Raw genomic sequence first — 12658 nt, 5'->3', positions numbered from 1 at the left:
GTACCTTTTCTTACCTCTTTGTTGATTGATATCCATTGAATTGTGTACATTTTCTGTTTCAGAAAGATTTGCAAAAATATTAAAAGAAAGATGGTATCATCACAAAACAAAATAATTTTAGATTATACAGTATAAGAGACAAACCTTACCATAAACTGAGGAGATCTTTACATTTTTCAGGTAAGTGCCTGCACCTGCTGTCCTTTCAAATTCAAATCCAAATGTTTAGTTGGGCAGTTAGGTTCCTGCAAGAACCCCCACCAACTAAGGAGGTTCTTCGATGAACCCCAACTCCTATGGGGTTCTTGGGAGAACCTTTTGGGGGCAATTTCCAGTGCCAAGAACCCTAAGGTTCTCCGAAGAACTCTGAGGATCTTAGAAGAACCCTTGTTGAACCCCTAATTTTCTGACTGTACTGAATAAAAATCCATATCATTTTCAACTCTACCGATAGTTTTGTCACAAACTGTTACGTTAAATAATAAATGTACCCACTCTGGTCTTGACACGTGTGCTCTAGCCAACAATTTGCAGATACAGTGTGGGTAGGCTGTGCGGGTAGGCTGTGCGGGTAGACTGTGTGGGTAGGCTGTGCGGGTAGGCTGTGTGGGTAGGCTGTGCGGGTAGGCTGTGCGGGTAGAATGTGTGGGTAGGCTGTGCGGGTAGGCTGTGTGGGTAGGCTGTGCGGGTAGGCTGTGTGTGTGGGTATGCTGTGTGTGTGGGTAGGCTGTGTGGGTAGGCTGTGTGGCTAGGCTGTGTGGCTAGGCTGTGTCCGGGTAGGCTGTGCGGGTAGGCTGTGTGGGTAGGCTGTGTGGGTAGGCTGTGCGGGTAGGCTGTGCGGGTATCAGTAGAGACTGCTGAGGGGAGGACGTATCATAATAATGGCTGGAACGGAGCGAATTGAATGCCATCAAACACCTGGAAACCATGTGTTTGATACCATTCCACTCATTCTGCTCCAACCATTACCACAAGCCTGTCCTCCCCAATTAAGGTGCCACCAACCTCCTGTGGTGGGTATAGTCTACATCAGTGGTTCCCAAACGTTTTGTTGTTGTTGTTGTAGGAGTAGGAACTCAGTCTGATTTTCAACTTAAATAAGTTCTCTTGTTATGTCAGTCATTGCATACCGTAAATAACTATTTATAACTTGTCAGAAATGTCCAGATCAACCAGCCCATGTCAGCTAACTTTATCCCCCATAGATTTTGTTGTAATGTTTGAGTCACTAAAAATATCACATGAATAAACATTAGATATGGCAAAATGTATAGAATTGCAAGAAAATTAGCTTAAAAACTGCAATTTTTCTTGTATCCCATGACAAAATGTGTAGAATTTGAGGGAATAAGCTAAAAACCTGCAACATTTTCTCTCCACCAACAAGAGGGGTGTGAACAGTTTGTGTCATGAACTGTGCTTGTCACCATAGAAATAGACGTGGGAGGCACTGGATGTTCCTCAATGAAAACGTTTAGAAACCCTTGGTCTACATGATGACATTGTTATGGAAAAAAGCGAGAATATTTGTATTTGTTAAACGGCTGTCAAGCATCAATCATCATGTCACTAGAATAAGACCCTCAATATTTATGGAAAAGGAGCATCAATATCACAGTACACCTACCACCCTCTGATATTCATCAAACGTATTTCATCTGTAGCCTAATAAACTGCATGGTTTCCCAAGTCGCAGTGGGATGAGGACCACACACCATAACATCGCATTACTCCAAGTTAACTATGAAACGATGGATAATAAATACATGTTTGCACCTTTCCACAGGCAAATATTTCTGGCATCATTAATTTGACCAACACAGAAAGATCCCACCATGAAAAAACAAACTATCTGTCACCATTTATAAAATTGTACCGAAACTTCCTGTTTCCATCACAGATGTTTTTATACGGTATGACTTTACTTGGATAAAAACTGTGGATGGAAATGCGGTTATTGACAGTCTTATTGACAAGTTTTTATTATGTGTTTGATTTTTGTGATGCTCCAGATTGTCCATGCCAACGGGGAAGTGGCCAAGCCCAGAGTTCCCATCAAAAAGAGTCAAAAGCCTGGAAGTCAGAAGACTGGGAAGAAAGGGAGTGCAAAAAATGGAAAAGAAGGGGCCAAGAAAAATCAGGACACCACAAGGAATAAGGAACTCAGAAAATGTACCACAGACAATGACACTTATGGTATGTCTCCTTTGTCATATAGAAACATAGAACATAGTTAACATAGAAAGTAACAACATGACAATGCATGACAAAACATAAGTGTCCTTTACAATTTTGATGAATGTCCATACTTGTCAGTTGTTCATTTCTGTAGCCTTCTTCTCGGGTCTCCACCCAGCAGGGCCCATCCCAGTGAAAGCGGGACCCTATCTGGATGTGGTCCGGAGGTCAGCTCCTGTTTGTAAGTCTGTACTAACATCAGCCCAGGAGAATTCTACCCTATCCCCGGTGGCCATGGAGCTGAGGACCGGGCCTGGAGGCCCTGGAGCTCCTCCCAGGAACCAGCGCTGGAGTAACCCAGCCGAGAACGCTCCAGATTGGGGGACCTCCTACCACATCTGCCGCAGGCCCCTTACAGAGTACCCCGTTTATACCCATGACTACACCCTGCCCCGGGCCAAGGCCTGGGACAAGCACCAGGGGCTGGCCCAAGATGCGAGCCTGAAACGGGACCCCTCGCCCCAGGGTGTCCCCCTCTCTGTTACTGATGTGAAACTATGCGACCGCAATGTGAGTTAATGGCAAAAAAACAACAACACTGTTAAAGTAGATTATATAGTAGATCTGATATATTAAATTATATAGTAGATCTGTTATAGTAGATTATAGTAGATTATATAGCAGATCTGTTATAGTAGATTATAGTAGATTATATAGTAGATTGTTATAGTAGATTATATAGCAGATCTGTTATAGTAGATTATAGTAGATTATATAGTAGATCTGTTATAGTAGATTATATAGTAAATCTGTTATAGTAGATTATAGTAGATTATATAGTAGATATGTTATAGTAGATTATAGTAGATTATGTAGTAGATCTGTTATAGTAGATTATACAGTAGATATGTCATAGTAGATTATATAGTAGATCTGTTATAGTAGATTATAGTAGATTATACAGTAGATATGTTATAGTAGATTATATAGTAGATGTGTTATAGTAGATTGGGAATTTTGTGGACATGTTTATTCCAATCTATACCCTACTTCAAATGCTTTGGAACCAAACAATCAAAATGTTCCATTGAAATAGATGATTTGTTTTATTTTAACCCATAGTAAGTGACCGCTAAAAATATTACGGTTTGGGTAAACAAACATTAGGAAATAGAATGTACTCACATGCACTCATTTAGATATTTCTACACATGCAGTATACCCAATCAGTGATATTCAGGGAGCACATCAAATCAAATGTATTTATATAGCCGTTCTTACATCAGCTGATATATCAAAGTGCTGTACAGAAACCCGGCCTAAAACCCCAAACAGCAAGCAATGCAGGTGTAGAAAGCAAGCAATGCAGGTCTAGAAAGGCCAAAACCTAGGAAGAAACCTAGAGGAACCAGGCTATGAGGGGTGGCCAGTCCTCTTCTGGCTGTGCCGGGTGGAGATTATAACAGAACATGGCCAAGATGTTCAAATGTTCATAAATGACCAGCATGGTCAAATGATAATAATCACAGTAGTTGTTGAGGGTGCAACAGGTCAGCACCTCAGGAGTAAATGTCAGTTGGCTTTTCATTGCCGATCATTGAGAGTATCTCTACTGCTCCTGCTGTCTCTAGAGAGTTGAAAACAGCAGGTCTGGGACAGGTAGCACGTCCGGTGAACAGGTCAGGGTTACATAGCCGCAGGCAGAACAGTTGAAACTGGAGCAGCAGCACGGTCAGGTGGACTGGGGACAGCAAGGAATCATCATGCCAGATATTCCTAAGGCATGGTCCTAGGGCTCAGGTCCACCGAGCGAGAGAAAGTTAGAAAGAAAGAGAGAAAGAGAGAATTAGAGACAGCATACAGTGGGGCAAAAAAAGTATTTAGTCAGCCACCAATTGTGCAAGTTCTTCCACTTAAAAAGATGAGAGAGGCCTGTCTTTTTCATCATATGTACACTTCAATTATGACAGACAAAAGGAGAAAAAAAAATCCAGAAAATCACATTGTAGGATTTTAAATGAATTTATTTGCAAATTATGGTGGAAAATAAGTATTTGGTCACCTACAAACAAGCAAGATTTCTGGCTTTCACAGACCTGTAACTCATTCTTTAAGAGGCTCATCTGTCCTCCACTCGTTACCTGTATTAATGGCACCTGTTTGAACTTGTTATCAGTATAAAAGACACCTGTCCACAACCTCAAACAGTCACACTCCAAACTCCACTATGGCCAAGACCAAAGAGCTGTCAAAGGACACCAGAAACAAAATTGTTGACCTGCACCAGGCTGGGAAGACTGAATCTGCAATAGGTAAGCAGCTTGGTTTGAAGAAATCAACTGTGGGAGCAATTATTAGGAAATGGAAGACATACAAGACCACTGATAATCTCCCTCGATCTGGGGCTCCACGCAAGATCTCACCCCGTGGGGTCAAAATGATCACAAGAACGGTGAGCAAAAATCCCAGAACCATACGGGGGGACCTAGTGAATGACCTGCAGAGAGCTGGGACTAAAGTAACAAAGCCTACCATCAGTAACACACTATGCCACCAGGGACTCAAATCCTGCAGTGCCAGACGTGTCCCCCTGCTTAAGCCAGTACATGTCCAGGACCGTCTGAAGTTTGCTAGAGAGCATTTGGATGATCCAGAAGAAGATTGGGAGAATGTCATATGGTCAGATGAAACCAAAATATAACTTTTTGGTAAAAACTCAACTCGTCGTGTTTGGAGGACAAAGAATGCTGAGTTGCATCCAAAGAACACCATACCTACTGTGAAGCATGGGGGTGGAAACATCATGCTTTGGGGCTGTTTTTCTGCAAAGGGACCAGGATGACTGATCCGTGTAAAGGAAAGAATGAATGGGGCCATGTATCGTGAAATTTTGAGTGAAAACCTCCTTTCATCAGCAAGGGCATTGAAGATGAAACATGGCTGGGTCCTTCAGCATGACAATGATCCCAAACACACCGCCCGGGCAACGAAGGAATGGCTTCGTAAGAAGCATTTCAATGTCCTGGAGTGGCCTAGCCAGTCTCTAGATCTCAACCCCATAGAAAATCTTTGGAGGGAGTTGAAAGTCTGTGTTGCCCAGCAACAAACCCAAAACATCACTGCTCTAGAGGAGATCTGCATGTAGGAATGGGCCAAAATACCAGCAACAGTGTGTGAAAACCTTGTGAAGACTTACAGAAAACGTTTGACCTCTGTCATTGCCAACAAAGGGTATATAACAAAGTATTGAGATACACTTTTGTTATTGACCAAATACTTATTTTCCACCATAATTTGCAAAAAAATTCATAAAAAATCCTAGAATGTGATTTTCTGGATTTTTTTTCTCATTTTGTCTGTCATAGTTGAAGTGTACCTATGATGAAAATTACAGGCCTCTCTCATCTTTTTAAGTGGGAGAACTTGCACAATTGGTGGCTGACTAAATACTTTTTTGCCCCACTGTACTTAAATTCACACAGGACACCGGATAAGACAGGAGAAATACTACAGATATAACAGACTGACCCTAGCCCCCCGACACATAAACTACTGCAGCATAACTACTGGAGGCTGAGACAGGAGGGATCAGGAGACACTGTGGCCCCATCCGATGATATCCCCGGACAGGGCCAAACAGGCAGGATATAACCCCACCCACTTTACCAAAACACAGCCCCCACACCACTAGAGGGATATCTTCAACCACCAACTTACCATCCTGAGACAAGGCCAAGTATAACCCACAAAGAGCTCCGCCACGGCACAACCCAAGGGGGGGCGCCAACCCGGACAGAAAGATCACGTCAGTGACTCAACCCACTCAGGTGACTTACCCCTCCTAGGGACGGCATGGAAGAGCACCAGTAAGCCAGTGACTCAGCCCCTGTAATAGGGTTAGAGGCAGAGAATCCCAGTGGAGAGAGGGGAACCGTCCAGGCAGAGACAGCAAGGGCAGTTCGTTGCTCCAATCATATGACCCACTGAAGAGATGAGTCTTCAGTAAATACTTAAAGGTTGAGACCGAGTCTGCGTCTCTCACATGGGTAGGCAGACCATTCCATAAAAATGGATCGCTATAGGAGAAAGCCCTGCCTCCAGCTGTTTGCTTAGAAATTCTAGGGACAATTAGGAGGACTGCGTCTTGTGACCGTAGCGTACGTGTAGGTATGTACGGCAGGACCAAATCGGAAAGATAGGTAGGAGCAAGCCCATGCAATGCTTTGTAGGTTAGCAGTAAAACCTTGAAATCAGCCCTTGCCTTAACAGGAAGCCAGTGTAGGGAGGCTAGCACTGGAGTAATATGATCAAATATTTGGGTTCTAGTCAGGATTCACATGCTCTGAGTGGTTTGTGTGAGACAAAGCTATTGTTTGGGGTTTATGTGACATTGGGGCAGATTATTTCAGATTACTCCAGTGTTGTGATTGTGTAGGCTCCTATAGATGTATCTTCTCCTTTGATTCCTGTAGAGGGATCAACACCTATGGGTTACAGGCCATTGAAGGCAAAACTAGGCAAAAGGAGTAGCTAGTATTTGGACAAATGTTTATCTTCAGGAATCCGTAATATGGCTATTTCAGATGTTTCTTTCTAATAAACAGGGTTATAATATAGAAAATAGTGCCATGTCTAAAAATATAGGATTATATCTGTCAACAGCATCAATTGAAAAAATAAGCATTCCTAATTTATCAGTAGGAGTGTTTAGGGAGTTCAATTCTAAATCAATATAAACGTGTGTATGTACTGTTGGTACATTTCCATCGTATGCTGCCCTCTAGTGACTTCATGTAGGATTATTTTATAAAAATCATTTCATTCAACATTTAAGAACAATTCCAAGCCTCCTTACGTGAAAAACGGCAGAGTATTACCAAGGGTCGGCCTGGAATTAAGAACAATACCAAGCCTCCTTACGTGAAAAACGGCTGAGTATTACCAAGGGTCGGCCTGGAATTAAGAACAATACCAAGCCTCCTTACGTGAAAAACGGCTGAGTATTACCAAGGGTCGGCCTGGAAGCTCGGAAGAAATAGATTAGAAACTGTAATCCTGGATTGAGACAAACATGACTGATTGCAAGCAGTGTGGGATTACGAAATGTTTTTGTCCATTGACTTTTCTCTTATTTGCCATTGATTGATTGTAGTTCTGCATTCTAAAAATGTAGTTTAATCCCCTCACTATAACATCAGAGGACTGATTATGCATATATAGGAGGACCACGACGTGCCTATACAACCTCTGCATGAACTCATTATCTTATTTGTTCCTGATGTGAATTTGACCATTATTTGTGAGGAGAATGTTTGTTTGCTTCTCTTTAATTACTTTGTATAAGACAACAGAAAACTCCCCAAGCTGAGGCCTATGAGTAATGATGAAAATGACTAATGGTTTGGAACATTCCACTGCAAGGAAGAAGTCATGTAGAACAGCTTGCTGTAACCTAATAACCCACATACTAGCTTGTTAAAACGTTATAAACCACAGTATGAATTAAAAAGGTCATTGATGCTGACTGATTCCATATTTTTTTATGTGCAAAATGTATCCTATAATAGCCATTTATATAGCCTAATGTAAGATAATCACAGCATGTTTGATTTAATGTGGCAGTAAATAAAATGTAATGTGTCAAACGTGTTATCAAGTAGATCAAAAGTAGCTCGTTTTAGTAAAATGTCCATACTGAGTGCAGATTATCAAGCGGAAACTGTTTCGACACCACAGAGTTGCCGTCTTCCTCTCTTCCTGTGTCTGCCGTTCATAGCCTCAACACTTCCTCAAACCAACCACCCGAGATTTTGACATTTGAGCAAAGAAAAGTTCAACCATGACATTATAATTTCTGATAATTCTATTTCCTGCTTTTTTTCTTACTGGAATGTTTTGTGTGAAAGAACTTTGGAAAGAACTGAACCCAAATAACAGTCATTGATGAAGGTTTCAAAACATTGTTTACCCCACAATTTTTAAAATAATTTTACTTGAGTAATTTTCTATTAAGGTATCTTTACTTTTACTCAAGTATAACAATTGGGTACTTTTTCCACCACTACCCATAACGTCAAAGTGGATTATGTCTTTAGACATTTTTACAAAATGAATAAAAAAGAAAAAGCTGAAATGTCTTGAGTCAATAAGTATTCAACCCTTTTGTTATGGCTATCCTAAATAAGTTATGGAGTACACATGTGCATAACAAGTCACATAATAAGTGTGTGCAATAATAGTGTAACACAATTTTTTAATGACTACCTCATATCTGTACCCCACACATACAATTATGTGTAAGGTCCCCCAGTCGAGCAGTGAATTTCAAACACAGATTCAACCACATTGACCAGGGTGGTTTTCCAATGCCTCACAAAGAAAAGCACCTATTGGTAGATGGGTATAAAAAAAAAACAGACATTGAATATCCCTTTGAGCATGGTGGTTATTCATTAAACTTTGGATGGTGTATCAATAGACTCAGTCACTACAAAGATACAGCCGTCCTTCTTAACCCAGTTGCCAGAGAGGAAGGAAACAGCTCAGGGATTTTACCATGAGGCCATTGGTGACTTTAAAACAATTACAGAGTTTAATGGCTGTGATACAAGAAAACGGAAGATGGATCAGCAACATTGTAATTACTCCACAATACCAACCCTAATAGAGTGAATAGAGAGAAAATAAGGAATCCTGTACAGAATAAAAACATTCCAAAACATGCATCCTGTTTTCAATTAGGCACTAGAAGTAATTAACTTTATGTCCTGAGTACAAAGCGTTATGTTTGGGGCAAATCCAACAAAACACATAATTGAGTACCACACTTCATATTTTGAAGCATGGTAGTGTCTGAATCATGTTATGGGTATGCTTGTAATCGGCAAGGACTAGGGAGTTTTTTAAAGATAAAACGAAACGGAATAGTGCTAAGCACAGGCAAAATCCTAGAGGAATCCCTGGTTTAGTCTGCTTTCCAACAGACACTGGGAGACAAATGCACCTTTCAGCAGGACAATAACCTAATACACAATGCCAAATATACACAAGTTGCTTACCAAGATGACATGAATGTTCCTGAGTGGCCTAGTTAGAGGTTTGACTTATATCGGCTTAGAAATCAATGTCAAGGCTGTCTAGCATTGATCAACAACCAACTTGACAGAGCTTGAAGGATTTAAAAAAATACTAATTTCCAAATATTGTACAATCCATGTCTGCAAAGCTCTTAGAGATTTACCTAGACAGAATCACAGCTGTAATCACTGTCAAATGTGATTCTAACATGTTTTGACTCAGGGGTGTGAAAACTTAAAAACATTTGATATCTATGTATTTCATTTCCAATAAATTAGCAAAGATATCCCTCCCAAAATGCTGACTTTGTCATTATGGGGTATTTCATGTAGATGGGAGAGATTATTTTCTTTTTTATTCCATTTTGAATTCAGGCTGTAACACAACAAAATATATAGCCTACCCCAGGTGTGAGTTATGCAACAAATGTAGCCCAACTCCAAATGTTAACTAGGTTCCAAAATTATATCACCATCATCACAGTGTTAACATAAGTGAAAATGTTTTCAGAGGGAGACCACAACATTTTTATCTAGCAGAATGTGTTTTTTCCCCTTCTGAAACCGATTCCGTGGTAATAGACAGAATGTTGATTGCCTCGCATGTCACATCCTGTCTTTTTGAGGAAGTCAAGCATTCGGTCTGGGTTAGTTTCGTGCAGTTAACACTTAGCTACCATCAGAGTTGGTCAGAGTACAGATATGCTTCTTTAAGATTTCATTAGACTGAACTCTAAAACCAACATCAACACAAAATGCTACAGAGGGCAGCCTCAAATGTTTCAGACAAACCAAAGCTCAGTAAACCAAAGGTAGGTGAAAACAAATTACTTCTATGTAGCGCGTCCAAATACATTGAATTGATAACTAACTGTGTGGAATTGATAACTAACTGTTTAGTGCAAACTATCTACAATAGTTAGCACTAAAACAAAAATAGAACTGCTTGGCCATAATGACCATCGTTATGTTTGGAGGAAAAAGGGGGGAGCTTGCAAGCAGAAGAACACCATCCTAACCGTGAAGCACGGCGGTGGCAGCATCATGTTGTGGGGGTGCTTTGCTGCAGGAGGGACTGGTGCACTTCACAAAATAGATGGCATCATGAGGGAGGAAAATGATGTGGATATATTGAAGCAACATCTCAAGACATCAGTCAGGAAGTTAAAGCTTGGCCACAAATGGTCTTCCAAATGGACAATGACCCCAAGCATACTTCCAAAGTTGTGGCAAAATGGCTTAATGACAACAAAGTCAAGATATTGGAGTGGCCATCACAAAGCCCTGACCTCAATCCTATAGAACATTTGTGGGCAGAACTGAAAAAGCGTGTGCGAGCAAGGAGGCCTACAAACCTGACTCAGTTACACCAGGTCTGTCAGGAGGAAAGGGCCAATATTCACCCAACTTATTGTGGGAAGCTTGTGGTTGGCTACCCGAAACGTTTGACCCAAGTTAAACAATTTAAAGGCAATGCTACCAAATACTAATTGAGTGTATGTAAACTTCTGACCCACTGGGAATGTGATGAAATAAATCAAAGCTGAAATAAAACATTCTCTCTACTATTATTCTGACATTTCACATTCTTAAAATAAAGTGGTGATCCTAACTGACCTAAAACAGGGAATTTTTACTGGGATTAAATGTCAGGAATTATGAAAAACTGAGTTTAAATGTATTTGGCTAAGGTGTATGTAAACTTCTGACTTCAACTCTATATGGTCAAAGTTGTAAAAAGGGGAAGGGTCCGTAAGATTACTCAAAAGGTTCCCTAGATTGCTGTAGAGTGTGTGGTTCTGATATTTTAATAGGGATTTCCTGGGATTATTCCTTTATATAATTATTTTGGTGCTCTGATGTGGAAATACTGGAATTTGGACAGATTAGAAATACTTTTAGGTTCATGAAAATGTTGAAAAATCTATGAACTGTACCTCACAAGCTCATAATGATAGCGATAAATTCATAGTGCAAATCAGATTGAGTTCAAGTAGCCTCATGTGCCAGACTTCGAGGCGCAAGACACATTGCTCAAGACAATAGCACAGTATTCCTGTAAATCAAGGGAGGAGGAGAACATAATTCATTACCACAGAAGTGGCCCTTCATTAGCATAATATGAAACATATAAAAGGAAGTCATAAACACATGGTGATTGGGTGGGGTGGGGGTGCAACATGCATTGCACAATGTCCCAGATTGGGTCCTGACCTCCTGCTGCCACTGTAGGAAACACACATTCAATCTGTCATCTGTAATCTCTCCATGCAGCGCTCCACTAGTTTTGGGCGATTTGAGGGCATCAGACAACCATCACCAGCCAGACTAGAGGAAAATGGAACAACAGTGGCAGAGGAGTCTGGATGTGAGAGTTCTGATCAGACCAAACAAGGCAGCCTGGGGAAGAAGATGAAGGCCATCTCTCTGACCATGCGCAGGAAGATGGGCAAGAAGCACTCCAAAATCTTCTCTGAGGAAGCTGTGAGTCACACTACAGACTGCCTCTTCCTCCTATACAGAACCTAGTATTCTGCGTAGTGTATCAAAGCATCTAAAGGATCTTAAACTACCCATCCCGGATTCGGGAGAATTGTCATCAACTACACTAATTAAAATAGCGCAACGGTCAAAAAATATTACTAGAAAATATTCATATTCATGAAATCACAAGTGAAATATAGTGAAACACAGCTTAGCCTTTTGTTAATCACCCTGTCATCTCAGATTTTGAAATTATGCTTTACAGCCAAAGCAAGACAAGCGTTTGTGTAAGTTTATCAATAGCCTAGCATAGCATTATGTCCAGCTAGCAGCAGGAAGCTTGGTCACGAAAATCAGAAAAGCAATCAATTTAACCGTTTACCTCTGATCATCTTTGGATGTTTTCACTGACGAGACTCCCAGTTAGACAGAAAATGTTCCTTTTGTTCCATAAAGATTATTTTTATACCCAAAATACCTCCGTTTGTTTGTCACGTTATGTTCAGAAATCCACCGGAAATAGTGGTCACGACATCGGCGAAAAAAATGACTAATTATATCCATAATATTGACAGAAATATGGCAAACATTTTTATAATCAATCCTCAAGGTGTTTTTCAAATATCTATTTGATAATATATCAACTGGGACAATAGGCTTTTCAGTAGGAGCGAGAGGAAAAATGACTACCTCTGTCTTTTACTCAAGAATCACTCTAAGAGCCCTCAGCTGGCCAGTTACGCAATGTAGTCGTTTACGCTCATTCTTCAACATAAAGGCGTGAAACTATGTCAAAATGCTGTAGACACCTTAGGGAATACGTAGAAAAATGAATCTGGTTGATATCCCTTTCAGTGGCCAATAGGGACGCATTGGAATGCAGCGCTTTCAAAACATGAGGCACTTCCTGATTGGATTTT

At 40.7% G+C, this 12658-nt stretch overlaps 1 protein-coding gene across 3 annotated transcripts in view; it reads left to right on the top strand.

Moving 5' to 3' along the window:
- Positions 1-12658, top strand: part of LOC110507911 (SAM domain-containing protein SAMSN-1) — a 29480-nt gene that overhangs the window by 12434 nt on the left and 4388 nt on the right. Inside the window, exons 8-10 of one of the 3 annotated variants that reach the window (XM_036965394.2) lie at positions 2013-2196; positions 2360-2748; positions 11529-11738. In XM_036965394.2, the coding sequence (XP_036821289.2) occupies positions 2013-2196; positions 2360-2748; positions 11529-11738 (783 nt within the window). Of the gene's footprint in view, positions 1-2012; positions 2197-2332; positions 2749-9742; positions 10067-11528; positions 11739-12658 lie in introns of those variants that run through there. The other 2 variants (XM_036965393.2, XM_090223850.1) reach the window with 2 other exon arrangements.

This window comes from Oncorhynchus mykiss, chromosome 27, assembly GCF_057628025.1.
Source record: "Oncorhynchus mykiss isolate SJ-2025 chromosome 27, ASM5762802v1, whole genome shotgun sequence".
Classification (NCBI taxonomy): Eukaryota; Metazoa; Chordata; class Actinopteri; order Salmoniformes; family Salmonidae; genus Oncorhynchus; species Oncorhynchus mykiss.
The sequence above is the reverse complement of the archived record's forward strand: the minus strand, read 5'-3'. Positions and strand labels throughout refer to the sequence as shown.